Source organism: Dipodomys ordii, unplaced genomic scaffold (assembly GCF_000151885.1).
Source record: "Dipodomys ordii isolate 6190 unplaced genomic scaffold, Dord_2.0 Scaffold40, whole genome shotgun sequence".
NCBI lineage: Eukaryota > Metazoa > Chordata > Mammalia > Rodentia > Heteromyidae > Dipodomys > Dipodomys ordii.
In genome coordinates, this window is record NW_012267256.1 from 11,489,148 (window position 1) to 11,509,087 (window position 19,940).

General features: G+C 44.5%; 1 protein-coding gene across 1 annotated transcript in view; it reads left to right on the forward strand.

Annotated features, from left to right (window-relative positions):
- Positions 1-2,292: 2,292 nt before the first annotated feature.
- Positions 2,293-19,940, forward strand: part of Dmrt1 (doublesex and mab-3 related transcription factor 1) — a gene marked incomplete at its 5' end in the record, with an annotated part of 98,818 nt that continues 81,170 nt past the window's right edge. The window contains one exon of the mRNA XM_013018407.1: positions 2,293-2,500. Within this exon, the coding sequence (XP_012873861.1) occupies positions 2,293-2,500 (208 nt within the window). The remainder of the gene's footprint in view (positions 2,501-19,940) is intronic.

The following is a 19,940-nucleotide window of genomic DNA, read 5'->3' on the forward strand; positions in this document are numbered from 1 at the left end:
TGTGTGTGTGTGTGTGTGTGTGTGTGTGTGTGTGTGTGTGTGTGTGCCAGTATGTCAGTTTGGGGGCTTGAACTCAGGGTCTACATGCTGTCCCTTACTTCGCTTTTTCTTTCGAGAATGATGATGCTCTACCACTTGAGCCACAGCTTCACTTCCATAGTCTTGAATAATTGCTTGAGTTTATTATTTGATTTTTTTTAGTTGAAGACCCCCTTTGCTTATGAAAGTAAAAATTATCTTCAGCCTAACCAGCTAGCTCTGGACTGCAGTTTTTCTAAAACATTATACAGTCCCATTTCTAATTTACCTAAGTCTCAGCTTTCAGCTTGTCTCTGAGTCTCTGAGGTACTGCAGACATTTTCCCTTTTCTCTTGAGCACTGATGGTCAATTTCAGTAGAAACTCCTTTTGTTACATCTAGTATTTTCTTTAAGCCTTTTTCCCCCTTCAACTTTTAACAATGTTATTTAAAAGAGGATAAAGTGAAGACTTTCTAATAAGTATGTCAAGTTTTTCCCCCTGTGTCCCAGTAGTGGCTTTCTATTCCTGACCAAAAGATCTATTTCTATTCCTGATCTTTCTATTCCTGACCAAAAGGTCTCCTCTCCCTTTCTCCTTGCCCCAGTCCCCTGATCTTCTCTATAGCCTTTCCTCTAACCTCTAGCCATCTGCTTCTCCACACCTCGATCCTTCCAGCTCTGGAATCCTGGGCTCTTGAGGGTTTCCCAAGCAGCCCTGTCTTTCCTGCAGATCTACTTCCAGATTCTTCTTTCCCTTTCTCCTACCTGTCAAAGTCCTCCTCAATACATACTCTTCAATGTTCTGTTTAAATCTTGCCTTGGCTGATTCTTACATATTAATGATAGTTCTCTTTTCCTTTCTTTTCTCTCTTTTCTTCTTCCTTTCTTTTTTGATCTCTTTCTCCTCCTCTCTTGATCTTCCTTTCATCCCTTCCTCCCTCCCTCCCTCTCTCTCCCCCTGTCTCTTTTCTTTCCTTCCTTCCCTTCCCTCCCTCCTCCCTCTTTCTCTCTTTCTCTTCTGCCTTCCTGCCTTCCTTCTTTCCTTCCTTCCCAGTCCTGAGACTTGAACTCAGGGTCTGGGCACTGTCCCTGAGCATCTTTTGCTAAGGCTAGCACTCTACCACTTGAGCCACACCACCACTTTTGGCTTTTTCTGTTTATGTGGTACTAAGGAATCAAACCCAGGGCTTCAGGCATGCTATAGAAGCACTTTACCACTAAGCCACATTCCCAGCCTAGCCTCTGTGATATTTCTTTTTTTTTTTTTTTGTCGGTCATGGGGCTTGAACTCTGGGCCTGGGTGCTGTCCCTCAGCTCTTCAGCTCAAGGTGAGCGCTCTACCACTTGAGCTATAGCGCCACTTCCGGTTTTCTGGTGGTTTATTGGAGATAGGAGTCTCACGGTCTCTCCTGCCCGGGCTGGCTTTGAACCGCGATCCTCAGATCTCAGCCTCCTGAGTAGCTAGGATTACAGGCGTGAGCCACCAGCGCCCGGCGCCTCTGTGATATTTCTGTCTGAACTTCTTCTCTAGGGTTTCATAATGCCTCTCCATTATTGTCTTGTAGTTGCATGCCTGCTTGCTTCCATTTTTCTCCTTTTGAGGCACAAGAACCTTGGACTGTAGTCTAATTTTGATGGCCCAGCTTCTTAGTACAGTGCCTTTGTATTTCTGTGTGGAATGATTGAATGAGTGATCCAATTCTGTCCTAATCCAACAGTACTCCCTTTCTATCACTTCTCTCTCCTCCCTTCTTTCCCCTCTTTTCCCGTGTGTGTGTGTGTGTGTGTGTGTGTGTGTGTGTGTGTGTTTGTGTGTGTGTCTGTGGGTCTGTGAGTCTGTGTCTGTCTTTGAGATAGGGCTCACTGTCTAACAGATCCTGGCCTGGATAATACTGTGTAGTCAGGCTGGTCTCAAACTCCAGATCCTCCTGCCTCGGGCTCCAAATGCTGGGTTTACAGGTGTGCACTACTACACTTAGTTTTAATATTGGGATTGAAAGCTCTCCCTTGGCTGATGCACAGTTTTCACAGATCCACCATGGTCCCCCTTCCTTCCTGGTGTACTGATAGGCTTGTTTGTTTAACAGGTACTTCTGGTTCTAAACCATTTTCTAGCTCTAGCTGCATAGCGTAATAACCTGGCCAAAATGGGCCACAGAAATGAGAGAACTGAGGATGCTCAGCCGTCATTCACCTGCAGAACTAGGGAAGCGTGGTGCCGGTGTGCTAGCAGAGTCGCTCAGGTGAGGTGCACGCAGTGCTGGGGGTGACTCCTTGTCCTGTGCTCCCAGGTGGCCCTGAGAAGGCAGCAGGCACAGGAGGAAGAACTGGGCATCAGCCACCCCATTCCACTGCCCAGCGCGGCCGAGCTGCTGGTCAAGAGAGAGAACAACGGTGGCAACCAGTGTCTCATGGGCGAGAGCAGCAGCAGCAGCTCCTCCCAGCCCGCGCCAGCCAGCGCCCCGGCCAGCGCCGCTTCAGGTAAGGGGCAGGGAGGGGGGGAGAGAGGGGGGGAGGGGAAGGGCGGGTAGCTTGGGGGAGGAAGAAGGGCTGTAGCCATAAAAGCTGCCTGAGATTCAAGGACCTTTCCCTTCCCTCCTTTCCCCTCCTCCCTCTTCCTCTCTGTCTCTCTCTTTTCTTCTCTCTCCCTCTCCTTCCCTCCCCTCCCCTCCCTGCCCCTCCCCTCCTCTCCTCTCCCTCATCACCTTCCTTCCTTCCTTCCTTGCTCCCTCCCTCCCTCCCTCCTTCCCTCCCTCCTTTCTCCCCATCTCCGGTTTATTGGGCCTTCAAGTCAGGGCCAGGGCACTAACCTTTAGCTTTTTCACTCAAGGCTGGTGCTCTGCCACTTGAGCCACAACTCAGCTTCTGGCTTTGTGCTGGTTCGTTGGTGATAAAGAGTTTCATGGACTTTTCTAGTCAGGCTGGCTTTGAACCAGGATCCTCAGATCACAGTTTTCTGAGTAGCCAGGATTCCAGGTGTACGTCACCAGTGCCCAGCTTCAAGGAGTTTCTTTAAGCATTATACTTCTGGAGGTTCGCTTTTGGATGCCGCCTTTGGAGAAAGCCGTGGCTTCTAATAGAGACAGTTAAGTGGAATTGCAGAACATCAGAAGGATTCACATTTCATCTCTGTCTTCCACTCCATTTTTGAGGTCCTCTTGGGTGGAGGCTTCCTAGAATTGGACATCTATTTTTCCAACAAGGTTTCTGTCTGGGAAGGGTGTGGGCAGGTCAAATCCTAGGAGTCAAAGGTGGAATGAGTTTGGGGAAGAATGGGAAGGGGTACCAGGCTGACTTGTGTTCTTTCTGGAGCTCATTGCTGTCAGAGGGGCTCATGTGTACACTGATTCACCTCCCTTCCTTCCCAAGTCACTCTGTAAGGTAGGCGGTGCTAAGTTTTAGCGGTGATGAAAAGTGATTGGCCAAGTGGAACTAGAAAGCCTGTGATTCGTCCATCTGCTTCCATCTTGCAAAAAAGACCTGGAGCTCCGTCCTCCAATGAGTTAGTCACAGTTGAAGTGCTTGGTGGCCACATAACAGCTGAGGGATGTCATGCTGAATGACACATTTCTATACACATTCTATAACACACTCTACCAGAGAAAGATCTGAGGGTCGTGGCAGTTAAATGCAGTAGTGCCCTCCCTCTTAGATACATTTTAAAAAGCCTAGTGAATACCTGACACTGAAGATAGTACTGAAGCCTATATAAATGTGTGTGTATGTTCTGCATTTTTGGGGGGGGGTCTGGTTGTGGGGCCTGAACTCTGGGCCTGGGCGCTGTCCCTCAGCTCTTCAGCTCAAGGCTAGCACTTCCAGCTTTTTTCTTTTTTGCTTATGTGGTGCTGAGGAATCGAACCCAGGGCCTCAAGCATGCAAGGCAAGCGCTCACCTAGCCCATGTTCTGCATTTTTATTTGAAATAAGTAAGATGTTCCTTAGAAATAAAACCATAGTTGCTGTCTACTGGTGTCTCAATGCTTGTAATCCTAGCTACCCAAGAGGCTGAGATCTGAGGATCTTGGTTTGAAGCCAGCTTAAGCATGAAAGTCTGTGAGACTCTTTATTTCCAATTAACTGCCAAAAAAATCAGAAGTGGCCTAGTGGCTCAAGTGGTAGAGTGCCAGCCTTGAGTGGAAAAGCTAAGGGACACCACCCAGATCCAGAGTTTAAGCCCCAGGATCAGTTAAAAAAGAAAGAAAGAAAAACAAAGGAAGAAGAAGAGAGGAGATTTTAAAAATCTCATGAGTCCTGGTTATTGTACAGAAGAAAGCAGGTAGGTGTGTATGTGTAGGTGTGTGTATGTGTGTATTTGTCTGTGTGTTGTTACTGGAGCTCTTCCTCTTAGGACGAAATCGCATCCAGATCAGCCCAGGGTAAATTGAAAACGTCCTAAGTTGAAATGCAATGAATGTAGCCTGTATGCTGACCATAAGAGCTAAGCCACACAGACAGCATGCAATGCTGGTGTTTTACCTTCCTAATCTGAGAGCTTAGCTCTCTGCTGGGGAAATGTCAAAAATTTATTAAACAAACTGGGAGCCAGTGGCTCATGCCTATAATTCTAGCTACTCAGGAGGCTGAGATCTGAGGCTCACAGTTCAAAGCCAGCACAGGCAGGAAAGTCCAGAAGCTGTTACCTTCAATAAACCACCAGAAAACAGGAAGTGGTACTGAGACTCAAAGTGGTAGAGCACTAGCTTTGAGCAAAAATGCTCAGGGATGGAGCCCAGGCCCCGAGTTCAAGCCCTATGACCAACAGAATTCATTCATTCAACATTAGGTTTTGACTGCAAGTTCTTTACATTTGTAGTGGCTTCTGTACCATGATAAAGTTAAAAATGAAAAGCTGAGCTGGTACTCTTCTTTTTTTTTTTCTTTCTCTTTTTTTGGCGCATTTGGTTGCTCACAGTATACACCTAGTATATAGTTTCCAAACTTGGCTCTTCACAAGACAAAAGAGGGAATGGCAGAACATGAGAAAAGGTCACTGAGAAGGATACAGAAGGAGTCTTGTGAAAGAGAGGGAGTGAAAGACAGGGTTCAGCTCAAGAAGAATGTAATCAGGTCCCTTGCTTGACTCAGGAGCGGACTGCCTTAGAGCCATACCTTTGAGCTAAAATCAATACCCTGAAGGGAAGAGACCGTTATTGTCCGTGTGTGTTATGCTCTTTTGCTTGGGTACAGGTGTTGAAGTGTGGCTCTGGGAGGCTCCACCTCATTTCCACAGAACGATGTTTCCCCAGCTCTGGGGGCCAGGAACACACATGATGGTACACAGATGGTGAATCTACTACAGACTTCCACCACACCTCTGGCTTGGGAGGGGTGACTTCCAAATTAGGTTGTGAGCCAGCAGGAAATGGAGATGACAGTAGAATAAAACTGCAAAAACACAGAAAAGGAGAGAGAAAGGAAAAAAGAGGGAAGTAGAGAGCCAGAAAGAGAAAACCAGACAGACTGACAGCCCTGAAATGAGGTCAACTCCCTTGCTTGCTGCAACACATACATAGCTTCTATTGCTATTTCGTTCAGAGTAACAGTCAACTTAGGTAGATGGTAAACATTGAGAGTGAACGCAAAATGTAATTCCTAGGAGAGACCTTGGTTTCCCCCCACCCCGCCCCCACCCCAAGCAGGCAATTCTCGTGATAGCTTTGGTGCTTGTAGATTGTCTCATTATCCTTTCTTCTTCTTCTTCCTCCTCCTCCTCTTCCTCCTCTTCCTCCTCCTCCTCTTCTTCTTCTTCTTTCCTTTTTTTTCTTTTCTTTTTTTTTTTGCCAGTCCTAGGGCTTGAACTCAGGGCCTGGGAGCTGTCCCTTAGCTTCTTTTGCTCAAGGCCTAGCGTTGTCTACCACTTGAGCCACACCACCACCACTTCCAGCTATTTCTCAGTAGTTTGTTGGAGAGAAGAATCTTACAGCCTGTCCTTCCCAGGCTGGCTTCGAACTGAGGTGGTCAAATCTCAGCCTTCTCAGTAGCTAGGATTACAGGTGTGAGCTACCAGGTTATTCTTCTTATATACATATATAATAGTTAACATCAGAAGGGTTTAATGCCCTCACTTGTTGCAATACGGTGTTTTGTTTTCATTTAGTATAACATGACATATTTTAGTGGTCTAAAATTCCATTGTACAGTTATAGAGGGGCTGGATTTGAAAGGATTTAGTGAAAAGCATACGTCATAGGAGTTGTCATGAGCTAGTCAGACCTTTCAATTGTTTCATCTGTGGCAATTACTAACCTTCTGCCTCCTGATACCTGCTGCCTCGAGTCTTTAGCATTTTCTCTGTGGGTAGCTGGGTAAAATTGAGTAGATTTGTATGTCCTTGACATTTCTTAGTTATCTCCTTTTGGCTCCGTAAAGTGCCAAGGGTGAGAAATGTGTAAGAATTACTGCCAAGATTATTGACTGAATTCTGGGACTTCAAAGGATATTGGATTTACCAAGCTGTGTGTCCTTTATTGGAGAGCCAAGGCCGGTAAGTGAGTTAATGGATGCTGAAGATGCTGTCTGCAGCCCTTAGTGAAAGACTGGTTAGATGGACCAAAAGACTGACCGGTAGTCCCTCACTGAGGCTGGAAGAGATTGCACTGGTGCGTGTCTTCTGAGTGAGGCTAATTGTGTGTGTGAGAGTTGAGTTTTAGCATTAACGTGTGCTTTATTATGTTTTTTTTTTTCAGAAGTTAACAGCTGTTTATTTTTAAATGGCAGGCATTCAACATCTGGGCTCCCTTTTTACTTTAAGTTTATATTTGACATGCCCTTCTCCCTTTTTATACGCCCCCATAGAATACCAGTCTTCCCAGTGCATTTGCTGTGGCATGCCTATAGTGTGTCTCCGTGTCTCCTCTGCATAAAAGCAGTGGATGAAGGGCTGCATTGTCGGCCAGTTCTGCAAGCGGGTTCTTTGTGAGAGCCTGAATGTTATCATGCCCTGGCCCTCCCTTCTGCAGCACCCTGGACTTCCATCCACACGCACACCCTCCCTCCCCCAGATCAGGCCACCTCCCTCCGTCTAGGACTTTCCCTTGCAGCTTCTGCCTCCCCTGAGACCCAGTGGCCAGGTTTTAGTCCCCTTCCCCTCAGGTTTGGGGCTACTGGTGGAGGGATCCCTTCTTCAAACATCTTTGCTTCAGTTGTTTCAATCCAGAGAAAGGAGCGGGGGTAAGGTGGTGGGGAACACAGGTCCCTGGGTGTCTTCGTTGCTTATTTAAGTACGTTATAAACAGGAGCTGTGCCGTTGGGAATGAAGTAGAGTCTATTGGAAGGGTTTACCACTAACAGAAACTGAATTTGTGTTTGCAGAAAAGTAGACGTTAGGCCGGGCACCAGTGGCTCATGTCTATAATCCTACCTACTCAAGAGGTTTTAGGGGGACTGAGGTTTGAAGCCAGCTTGAGGCAGAGAAGTCTACTAGACTCCCATCTCCAAAGTAACCAGCAAAAAATCAGGCTGGAGGTATGGCTCAAATGGTAGAGCCCCAGCCTAGCAAGCTGAAACAAGCACAAAGCCTCGCAAAAAAAAAGAGAACTTTATTTTTTTAAAGGGAGTTTTAGGTTTACAGCAAAAGGGAAGGGAAGGTACAGAGATGGCTCACGTGTTCCTGGACCCCTGTTCACGCCTGGATTTTCCCACCAAAGGAATGCAGTCATGACCGTTGATGAACCTAAGTTGTCACGTGGAATCATGGTGTACGTATGACTTGGTGTACACACCAAGCACATAGTCTTGGTGGTGTGCTTCCTGTGAGTGTGAACAAGTGTGCAAAGCATGTATCTGCTGCAATATTGTCACACAGTATTGCTACTGCCCTACCTTGCCCTGTTTTGGAGTTACTCACATTTAAAATAACATTTCACCTTTTATATTTGCAGCTTCCCAAAACTGGAAAGAAAACAGTGTTATAATAAAATGAACAGTTAAAAAGCATTTTACATTAAGTTGGATTGGGAAATTATTTTTGAAAGGTTCTGGCTACCTACATGATATGACTCGTAGGTGATTTAAGTCAGCTTTTACCCTGGTGTTTGTGGCTTACACCTGTAATCCTAGCCATTTAGGAGGCTGAGATTTGAGGATCCTGGTTTCAAGCCAGCCTGAGCAGAAGAATTCATGAGACTTTTATCTTCAATTAATTAGTAAAAAAACAGAAGCGAAGGTATGTCTCAAATGGTAGAGTGCCAGCTTTGTGTGAAAAAGCCAAGTGAATGTATGACCCTGAGTTCAAGACCTGGGATTGGCAAAAAAAAAGAAAAACCCAAACAAACAAAAAAACCTCTCAGTTTCAAGTAGAATAGGAAATGCTCTTAAGTTTTTTCAAATAAAATCATGCCCGAGTTTTACTTTTGAGAGTCTTAAGAAATTTCCAGGTTTTTTGAAGCAATAATCGGAGTTAAGGTTAAATGAAAGAAAACGTTACGTTGTAGTGGCCATTTTGATCACCTGTTGCTCTAGTGTCTCAATCTTTCCTTTTTAAAATTTTTTCTTGTACTGGTACTGGGGCTTGAACTCCAGGCCTGGGTGCTGTTCTTGAGAGTTTTTGCTCAAGGCTGGCATTCTACCACTTTAGCCACAGTTCTACTTCCAACTTTCTTGCTGATTAATTGGAGATTAGAGTGTCCAAGACTTTGCTTCTTGGGTTGGTTTCAAACTGCTATCCTCAGACCTCAGCCTCCTGAATAGGTAGGATTATAGGTAAGATCCACCAGTTCTTGGCTTTTACTGCCTTTCCTTAAGGAAACCACCCATTAGCTGTCACTCCTAGCTACTCATCCTAGTTTTAGGCATCCACTAATAGATTTGTTCTAGACATTTCACATATTCAAGACATTTAATTTCGAGATAAGGACCTATTGGGTATGGCTTGTTTTAGCCTGTTGTCACATGGGTTTATTATTTTGGTTATTACTTGTGTGTGTATATTTTGGTTATTACGTGTGTGTGTGTGTGTGTGTGTATGTGTGTAAGTGCTGGGGAATTGAACTCAAGATTTGGGTGCCATCCCTGAGCATTTTTACTCAAGGCTAGCACTCTACCACTTGAACCACAGCTCTACTTCCAACATTTTGTGGTTATTTGGAGATAAGCATCTCATGAGCTTCTCATGCTCAGGCTGGTTTCCAACTATGATCCTCAGATCTCAGCTTACGGAGTAGCTAGGATTTCAGGCGTGAGCGACCTGCACCTGGCTCATTCTTCATTTCTTTATTACCAACTAATATTCCATTGTGTGGCTGGACTGTATGCTTTGTTTTCTATTTATCAGGTGATAGAAGTTACCTAAACTTTTTAGCCATTGTGGCTGAATCTGCTGTGAACGTTTGTGCAAAAGTCTGGGATGAATATATGTTTTACTCTTATCAGGGAGGGAAATGGGCAGATTCATAATGGTAACCCTGTGGTTGATACTACTTTTCAAAGTGTCTCCACTTTCCACCATCAGTGTATGAGGGCTGCAGCAAATTCACACAAGTCTTAAACTTTTTATTATTAAGTAGTTGTGCGAAGAGGTGACAGTTCCATAAGTCAGATTATGAGTACCTACCCTCAAGTTACAAGGTTCAATTTTTATATATTGTACATTGAACATAATGACTGCATTTGCTCACTCTTTCAAACTTAATTGTGTGTGTGTGTGTGTGCACACGTGTGAGTGTGCTTGTGTGTTTGCGTGGGGCTTGAACTCAGGCTGGGCACTGTCCCTGAGCTTTTGTTCTCAAGGCTAATGCTCTACCTCTTGAGCCACATCTCCACTTCAGGCTTTTTTGGTGCTTTGTTGGGTTTCAGAGTCTCATGGAATTTCCCAACTGGGCTGGTTTCAAATTGTGATCCTTAGATCCCCTAGGCCTGAGCCACCAGTGCCTAGCTTACTGGTTCTTTGTTGTTCAGATATCCATTTGTAGTTTTCACAAACCCCACAGTGCATATCTGCTTTTCTGTCTTTTCAGTTGATAAATAAAAACTCACTGGTGAAAATTCACACAAATATTGGTCACGGTTGCCGAACAAATTACATTTCATACCGAGTTGATTATTTCTGAAGCCAGACTTCATAATTGCTAATCTGGTTTATTTTCTGATACCACTAAACGTGTTTTCCAAAAACAAAACAAAACAATTCCAAACCATTTAAGAGACTCTTAAAAGATATAGTAAATATCTGGCTTGCCCTGCTTTCACTGTATTTGATGTTGGTATAATTTGTGGAGGGGAAGGGAAAAAACAAATGGTTTAAATAGGGATACAGGTGGACCCATTGCAACAATGAGATGTACAAGTCGTTATGTCGAAAATGAACTTTACAACTTTGTCTGGGGCAGCGGGGGAGGATGGGAGATGGGAAGGGGAAACAAAGAAGGAGGCAACAATGCTTGATAAGAAATGGACTTATTATCTTGCCCATGTAATTGTAACCCCTCTATACGGTATTTTCACAATAATAATAATAATAAAGAAATCATTGGTTTTGAGTTATAGTGATAGCAGATTTTCTGTTTATTACCAATAAGATCTCCCACATACTGCTTCAGCTATCCAATATCAATTCCAGGTGACTTTTAATATTTTTAATATTTTTACATTTTTTCCTTAACTCTTGCATCAAGGTTTTGGGGACTTACATAAACTATATACATTAGTTTAGTGTTGAGATGGCATTTATCAAACACCAGTACATGTTTGCTGACCTGCACTGAGTTCATCTCTGCTGGCCAGTTTGCTGTCTTGAGCAAGAACTCCTCCTCCTTTCTTTCTGCTCCTCCATTCTATTTTTCCTGTTTGATTTATTTAACAAATATTGTGCCACCCACCTTCCATTCTTCCCTCCCTCCGTCCCCTTCCCTCTTTCCTTCCTCCCTCCCTCCCTCCCCCTCTCTCTCCCTCCCTCCCTCCCTCCCTCCCTTCTTTCCTCCCTCCATTCCTTCCTTCCTTCCTTTCTCTCTCTTTCTTTCTTTCTCTCCCTCCTTCCCTCCCTCTCTCCCCCCTCTCCTTCCTTCCTTTCTTCCTTCCTTCCTTTCTTTCTTTTTTTCTTTCTTTCTTTCTTTTCTTTCTTTGTCACAGGGATTGAATTTAGGGTCTCCACGCTGTCCCTGAGCTATTTTGCTCAAGGCTAGCACTCCACCACTGAGCCTTAGCTCCACTTCTGGCTTTTAGGTGGTTAATTGGAGATAAGAGTTCCGTGCACTTTCTTGCCTGGCTTTGAACCAGCATCCTCAGATCTCAGCCTTCTGAGTAGCTAGGATTACAGGTGTGAGCCACCGGCACCTGGCATGCAGCTACTTTTGGCCAGACTTTAGGTATGGTATATAGATATCTATCTCCTGGATCGGTATATTTATAGGAGACTGAGACAGTTGATAAATACGCATATCAGTGAATAAAGAAGTGAAGAGGAAAAACAAGGATAAAGGGAGTTGTGACCCATTGCACAGTAGCCATTTTAAATAGTGTGATCCAGGAAGGAAGGCCTCTGAGCAGAATAACCTGAATTTAGCTCGTCTTGAGCGGTAATCAACCTGGCTGGGCAGGGTGTGGGGGAAGCGCACTCACCTTGCTGGGGGCAGCAAGGTGACAGCAGGCAGGTAGGCAAGTGTCTTCAGGTGAGCAGGGTGGCATCGGTGGGGGCTGCAGCATGCCAGGGCATGTAGGCCGGGGAAGGGGTTGGAATTTTATTAGCATGCCTTGGAAAATCACTGGAGTGTTGAAGCAGTGAACAGCACTGCCTGATTTACTTTCCTCAAGGATTTCTCTGCTGCTGTGTGCAAGGCCAGGGGGGGGGGTCAAGAAACCTAGTGGGAACCAAGATTGATGTGGAGTCTGCCATTGCCCTAGCTAAGGGGAAAGCTGCTTGGAGGGGTGTTGGGAGGTAGATGGGAGGAAGGAGTGGGCTGGGAGGTCTGTGGAGGTAAGATCTGACATCATTTTGGTAGCCATGGTCAGTGGCACTCCCTAGATAGAGCAGCTGCACAGCATTGTCAGGACTGCGTTGGTGTTGACTCTTGGCGAGTCTGAAGGGTTGTATCTTTGCATCATGAGCAGCATAGGGACCTCTGAAAGATGGGCAAATCCTAAAGTGGGTATGGTGGTATACACCTGTAATCTGACTTAGGAGGATGAATCTGTGTTTGAGGTCAGCCTGGTCTACATAGTAAGACTCTTCTCTCATAAGAAGAAAAAAGTAAGCCAGGTGCCCATGGCTCACGCCTATAATTCTAGCTACTCAGGAGGCTGAGATCTGAGGATTGTGGTTTGAAGCTAGCCCGGGCAGGAAAAATCCATAAGCCTATCTCCAATTAATCACAGAAAAAGCTGGAGGTGGTGCTGTGGCTCAAGTGGTAGAGTGTTAGCTTTGAGCAAAAGGAACTCAGGGACAGTGCCCAGGCCCAGAGTTCAAGCCCCAGGACTGGTTAAAAAAAGAGAGAGAGAAAGAGCCATGGAGTCATGAAGACATTACCTCACGTACCTTGAGCTTTCCTACAGATGGCTCAGTGTCTGCATAGGTGTAGAACAGGTGTTGTTACTAGTACTATGTGGTGGTGCCTGGTTTTGCCCATGAGAAGAGCACATGGTAATAGAAGCTTAACCAAAGGTCTTCAGGATTGTGATACCTCTTAGAAGAGTTTGGCTGTTATTCTGATAACTATCCCTGGGGAGGGAAACTCTATCCCATTGGAATAATCTTAAAATACAAGGTCTAGAGACCTGGCTTAAGTCCTCACCCCATTCTTGATTTGGGTAACTGAATTTCTTTGTGGTTTTTATTCATTTATGAAATGGGTATGTAGTTTCTGTCATTTATGTCCTAGATTGGCTGTGGCCCTCAGCTGTGTCATGAGAGATGACACGCCCCCCTTTTTTTCTATCAAATGTAAGATAGCTATGGGAAAGTTCTTTCCTTTTTTGTTTCCCCCATTAGGGTCCTGGGGCTTGAACTCAGGGCCTGGGCACTGTCCCCTGAGTATATGTGCTCAAGGCTGGTGCTTTACTACTTGAGCCACAGCGCCACTGGTAACTTTTTGGTAGTTAATTGGAGCTAAGAGTGTCACAGACTTTCCTGCCCAGGTTGGTGCCTGTGCTATCTTGCACTCTGATCCTGCGATCTATGGCCAGTTCCCATGAAGTTGAAATGACAGGTGTACCCCACTGAGTCTGACTTAATAGTCGAGATAGGGGATCTTGGAAACTTTTTTGCCTAGTCTGGCCATAAACTGAGATGCTGGCAATCCTTTATTTTCCCCGGTAGCTAGGATTACAAGCATGAGCCACCTTGCCCAGCCAGAAGGCAGTATATTAAAGTGTTTAATTTTAGGAGTTTTCCCTTAAAAAAAAAAGCTAACACTTTCAAACCTCTCCTTATTTGAAAAATAAACTGTTAGATTTTTTTTTTAATCAGTAGAGTTCCAAGGACACTAGTGTTCAATTAATTCGCTGACACTGAATGTGTCAGGCCGGTAAGGAAGTAATGAGTAGAAGCATTGTATAGTGCCCATAATTCCTCATTAGCCAGTTCAAGGTGGATTTGAGACTGTCCCTAGCAGGTCGTCCTGGGAGTGGCTACCTTGTAGAACCCCATCGTCTCCCTGATGAGGGCAGAGTTCAGCTCCTTTATCACTTTCCCTCCATGTTTATCTGCAAGGTGGAATGATGAATTATAGGAGTAAAGGAGTGAGCGACACATCAAAGAATTTTGTGTGGCTTTGAATAGGGAGCCATATTGGGTTTGGGGTTGTTCGCTTTGAGGGTGCAGTCTTCATCAGCAAGCACCTGGGGTTTTGTTTTTCTCCAAAAGATGTAGATAAACCAGAGGGAATCGAGAGGAAGGGCAACAAAAAATGATGTATGGCCAGGAGAGAAGGAGAATAACAGTCTATAAATATTTGAAAGGTAATATAAAAGAGGGAGAGAGATTATTTACAGCAGCAGAGAGGACTTTGATGGAGAACAAAAGCTTGCATCTAGGAGCAGGGGGAAATTGGATAAGCAGGGGTGGGGGGGAGGGGAGGGGAGGGAAATCAAGGCATAATAAGGATAATTAAGCCATGGAAAGAAATTCTCGACATCTGGGTGTTGCCAGAGAGCCAGAGTGACAGGAAGAAGCGCGGGTTGTCATTGGAGGGCTCACGTGCCACTGTGGATCATACTTCTTCATTGGCCTTTCTCCTTTGCTCCTTAAACCAGTGTGTAACTGGTTTAATTCCCAGCCGTCTCCACGGGCGTTAGCAATAATTCCAGTGTGAATGGTTCTTTTGTTTTGTTTTGCACTGTCTTCCTTGTGTCAGATAACTCTCGTGGCTGTCTTGTTATTTACACTTTCATCTTTACAGAAATCCTGTATGATAGAGACTATTTCTTCCATTTATAAAGAAAGGAGGGCCCAGTAATGAGGATTTACAGGTGGATTGAGTGGCAGAGCTGAGATTCAGCTCAACATGTCTGACTGGTAGCCAGAGCTCAGGCGCTACAGGAAACCTCCTGACCCCAGATGTGGAGATCATGATCATCACAGCTGGGAGACTAGGCAAACAGCTTGTCTGTACGTGCAGGGAATAAAACAGCTGGTGCCCAGCGCACCTTTGCTTTTCTGTCCCTTTTCCTTAAGAGACAGCTTGTCAGTAAGTGCTTAGGTTATCAATAGCACTTACTGAGGTTATTCATGTTTCATTTTCTTATGTGTAAATTCATCTATACCATAAGCTTTTAGTACATTCTTACACCTTTTAAGTTTTGTTGTCAGATGCTGATGGCTGACACCTGTAATCCTTAGCTATTTGGGAGGCTGAAATCTGAGGATCCCAGTTCAAAGCCAATTTGGGCAGCAAAGTCCCTGAGCCTCTTATCTCCAATTAAGCAGCACAAAGCTAGAAGTGGATGCATTGTTTAGGTGGTGGAGTACAAGCCACGAGGGAAAAGGCTGAATGAGAGCGTGAGGCCTGAATTTAATCCCAGTACCAGCAAACACACTAAAGTCATTTGTCACATGTTATTTAGGAATGCTAAAAGACAGGAATCACCCTGGATCTTACAGACCAGTGTAATCAATCTTAAACTGTCCTTTGCAGTTTTTTGGGTTGTACTGTTTGACACAGTGTCCCCAGGAGACAGTGGGGCGGGGGGCGGGGGCAGAGAGAGAAACAGAGAGAGAGAGAGAGAGAGGAGTGGAGGAGTGTGTACCATGTGCTGGTTGTGGGACTTGAGCTCAGAACCTGGGCACTGTCCCTTAGCTGATACTGTACCCCTTAAGCTACACCCCCACTTCTGGCTTTGTGCTGGTTGATTGGAGGTTAAGAGTCTTATGGACTTTTTATTTTTTTTTTGGCCTGGGCTGGCTTTGAACTGTGATCTTCACATCTTAGCTTCCTGAGTAGCTAGGATTTCAGGTGTAAGCCACTGGTGCATGGCTTCCCAGTATTATGGCTTAAAACCAACCTAAAGCCAGCAGCATTAACTCACAGTTCAGTCCCTAGCCCTCAGAAAAGAGGCTTTGGATGTCTTAATTGTTTGTGTCCCTAAGAAGTTACCAGCTTTGAAATCCACATGGCTGTAAATTAATCCAGACTTCAGCATCCACTGTATTTCCTATGTGCCATCCTTCCTAAGCTCTGCTAGCCCCTTGAAGCGTAGAACTTCATCTTCTCAGATGCCTAGCCTTACTATGGAAAGCCACTGAAAGAATATATGCATTACATTTTTTTAAAAACACTTGTAGAATGAAGCCAGGTGGCTTACACCTATAATCCTAACTACTCAGGAGGCTGAGATCTGAGGATTGAGGTTCAAAGCCAGCCAGGGCAGGAAAGTCCACGAGTCTCTTTACTCTGCCAGAAAACCTGAAGTGGTGCTGTGACTCAAAGTGGTAAAGCAGTAGCCTTGAGCAAAAGAGCTCAGGGACAGTGCCCCAAACCCAGGACTGACAAAAAAAAAAAAGCAGCAGAGTGTGAAATATAAATGAAAGATACTAAGACTTAAAGTATCATTGGTATAAGCAGCTGAGAGAATCTGATAAGAGTTACTAATGGTTGAGAGTGGTTTTTAGTAAAGGGAGAGTTGAACTGTTACTGTTTTGCTTTTGAACTATGGGGGTCTTGCTATATAGACCATACTGGCTTCAAACTCTTGGGCTCAAGTAGTTCTTCTACCTTAGCAAGGAGCTGAGACTATAAGCATATACTACCATGCCTGACTGTAATTTCAGAATTTTTTTTTAATATAAGTACCAGTATGAAACAAGGGTATTGCTCTACTGATACAACAACTTCTACCTCCTCTTCTCTTTTATTAGGGTAGTGAGGAACCTCCTGGCCCAGAGGGTTGGCTACATGGAAATCCAACCTGGGCTCAGGAGCTGGCTTTTTTTTAATTGGTAATTTTCTATGTGTTATGTGTCAGCTTTCTTCTTCCCTTTAGAATTATGTGCTTTTAGTTATTTAATTTATTTTTAAATAAAGAGCTTTTTGTTTGCTGTCTCTGTGCACTTGCTCCCCATTGTGGCCTCTGGTGAATTCCTCACTAAAGCTAAATTCATCCCTAGATTACTTTTTCTGTAAACTGTAATGATTTGCCTCTGGCCGTATTTCTCCCAAGGTCTCCTATCTCAGTTACTTATAAGGCTACTCCTCCCTTCTTGTTCACTTTGATCTTTTATAATTGGCTTACAACTCTCCATATTTAATCTGCACTGACTTCATTTCTCCTCCTTTCTCTCTCCTCTCTCTTTTACTTCTGTCTGTGAAAATTCAATAATCTGTTTCTTGTTATTATTTTCTTTGGCACTGTGAATAGTTTTCCATTCTTGACAGCCCATTTGCTTTCTTTTAGCTATCAGTGCATCACATCTGGATACTGGCTTATAATACACACAGTTAGGAGTAGAACAAGCTACAGACTTGGCCGGAGCAGAAGACACCTGTTTGATAGATGGCCATGTCATTTAAGGAGCTGGGGAACCAGCTGAGCACCCAGTTTTTGTACCCGGGGGGCTGGAATGAATTTACTGAGTTCTGAGAGCATTTACACAGGAGTTGTCCTCTGTGGGGCAGATTCCTGTGGCAGCTTAGCGTGTGAGGAAGAATCTCTTCTGAGGCGCCTCCTTCCTGTGACACATGCCTTGAGACACCGGGGCCTCTGTAACAATCTTACCTTGAGTCTAGCTCTTCAGCCCTGGTGCTTTCCCTATCCCTTTCTGGTTCAGAAATAGATTCCAGAAGAGTCCCTATTTTTGTTTAGTCATTGGGCCCTTCATTTCTTACTTTTATATTTTGGTCCTGGCACCGGGGATCTTCTAACTCAGGACCTTTTGCTCTATCACCTGCTCCATCCTGAGCTTCCTTAAAGCTTTTTCAGATGGTGTCCAGGATAGTTGTTCGGTCTAAACTCCCATCTGCAGTTCTTTTAGAAGATTGCTTTTCGTTTTTTTATCTGATTCTTCAAGGACTTTGTGTCCTAACAAATGTTAAGAACAATTATTTAGTGCTTTAAGGTTAGCCAGGTGGTGGTTCATTCCCATAATCTTAGCTACTCGGGAGGCTGAGACCTGGAGGATCATGTGGATTGAAGCCAGCTCTGGGCAGAAATGTCTGTGAGACTCCATTTCCAGCCAAAAGCTGGATTGGAGGCATGGCCCAGATAGTAAAGTGCCAGCCTTGCATTCTCAAAACAAGTTCAAGAAACCCAAACCCTAGCAGAAAGAAATCTGAGAGGAAGGAAGGAAGGAAGGAAGGAAGGAAGGAAGGAAGGAAGAAAACCTCCTAAAATAAAACCCAGCAGTCTTTCCCAAAAGATTCTTTTTTTTTTAATTTGGTGCCAGTTCTGGGACTTGAACTCAGGGCCTGGGATGCTGACCCTGAGATTCTTTTGTCAAGGTTAGCGTTTTACCACTTTGAGTCACTGTACCCCTTCTGGTTTTCTGGTAGTTAGGAGTAAAGAATTTCACAGACTTTCTTGCCTGGGCTGGCTTTGAACCACAATCCTCAGATCTAAGCCTCCTGAGTAGCTAAGATTACAGAAGTGAGCCTGGCTCTCAGCTTCATTTCTTTTTCTTTTCTTTCTTTTTTTTTTTGTTGATTGTGGGGCCTGAACTCTGAGCCTGGACCCTGTCCCTGAGCTCTTCAGCTCAAGGTAAGTGCTTTACCACTTGAGCCACAGCGCTAATTCCTCCCAGCTTCATTTCTTACCTTATATTTTCTCTATCTCTCTGTACATCTGTTCACCCTTCATTTTTTTTTCTTCTGACCGTACTGGGGTTTGAATTCAGAGCACTGTACATCTGAGCCAGACCTCCAGCTCTTTTTGCATAGGATATTTTGAGATAGGTTCTGGCTTCTTGCCTGTGCCTGATCTATACCAGCCTTCTTAGTAGCTAAAATAATAGGCTTGAGCCTCGCTTACCTGTTTTCTTTTACTATCTATTTCTCAGTAAATAAAAGGCAGAAATTGTACTTGGCATACTCCGTATGAAGAATAGTTTTATTGAGGTATAATTTATATGTCATAAAATTCTCCCCCCTTAAGGTGGAGTTGAGTGTATTCACAGCTGTGAATATACATTCTACACATTTTCATATGCATGTTCCCCCAAATCTACACTCAGAAGTTCCTCACTACTTCTTCCTTCTTGTAGCCTTGGGTGACCACTGATACTTTTTGTCCTGTTGGCCCTACCTTTTTTGGACATGGCCCATGGTGAAATGTACACTGTTGTGGCCTCCTGTGGTTGGGTTTTGTCCCTTGGCCCAGTGTTTTTCTGGCTCATTCGAGTGGCAGCATGCATCCATGCTTTGTTGATCACTGATTAGACAGGACACTGTATACCTACATTTTGTTCACGTGTTGATTAGTTAATGGAGAACATTTGTGGCTAATTTGTGTGTGTGTGTGTGTGTGTGTGTGTGTGTGTGTGTGTGTATTTCCTTTTCTTCAGTATCTACCTTGGAGTGGAACTGTGGGTCTCACGGTGTCTCTGTTTAACATTTAGAGAGGGCTAGGGACTGGTGGTTCACACTTGCAATCTTATATTCTCAGGAGGCTGAGATCTGGGGAATTGCAGTTTGAAGCCAGCCAGGGTGGGAAAGTGCATGAGACCTTTATCTCCAGTTAACCTCTAGAAATCTGGAAGTGACACTGTGGCTCACATGGTAGAATGTTAGCTTTAAGTGAGAAAAGCTCAGAGTGCCCAGGCCCTGAATTAAGTCCCATGTTCGACAAAAAGAAAACATTTGGAGGGGTTGTTATTTTCCTGAAGTAGCTTAGCTGTTCTATTGTCCAGTTCTTACAGTGGTGGAAACATGGGCCTCCATGTATTTTTTTTTTGCTTGGACAACATGATCTGTCTTTTGTTGGAAGCCACTGTGGGGACACGAAGGACATCCCATTGTGATGTCCATGTGCTGTGCATTCCCCTTGCTAATGGCTGCTGATACTGGTCTCTGGTCATGTGCTCATCGGCCACTTGTCTGTTTTTGGAGAAATAAGGTACCACTTCAACCATGCCTCCTTTTCTACGTTTTTGCTGAATCATTGGAGATAAGAGTCTTTTGGTTTTGTCTGCTGGGCTGACTTCAAACCTCAATCCTCTAGATCTTAGCCTCCTGAATACCTAGAATTATAGGTGTAGGCCACAAATACCTGGCTTTTTCCTTATTTTTTTTTTTTTAGATCTTCAAATGGGTGTACCAGGGGGTTACAGCCAAATATGTGCATACATGTATATATAGTGTATCTTGATCATCTGTTATTTTCACCACCGGTCACCCTGTAGTTTCCCACTTCTTTTTCCACGTATGTAAGTTACCCTGAATATTGTAACTACCATCATTCTCTCTTTTTTTTTTTTTTGGGTCCAGTCGTGGGACCTGAACTCTGGGCCTGGGTGCTGTCCCTCAGCTCTTCAGCTCAAGGCTAGCACTCTACCACTTGAGCCACAG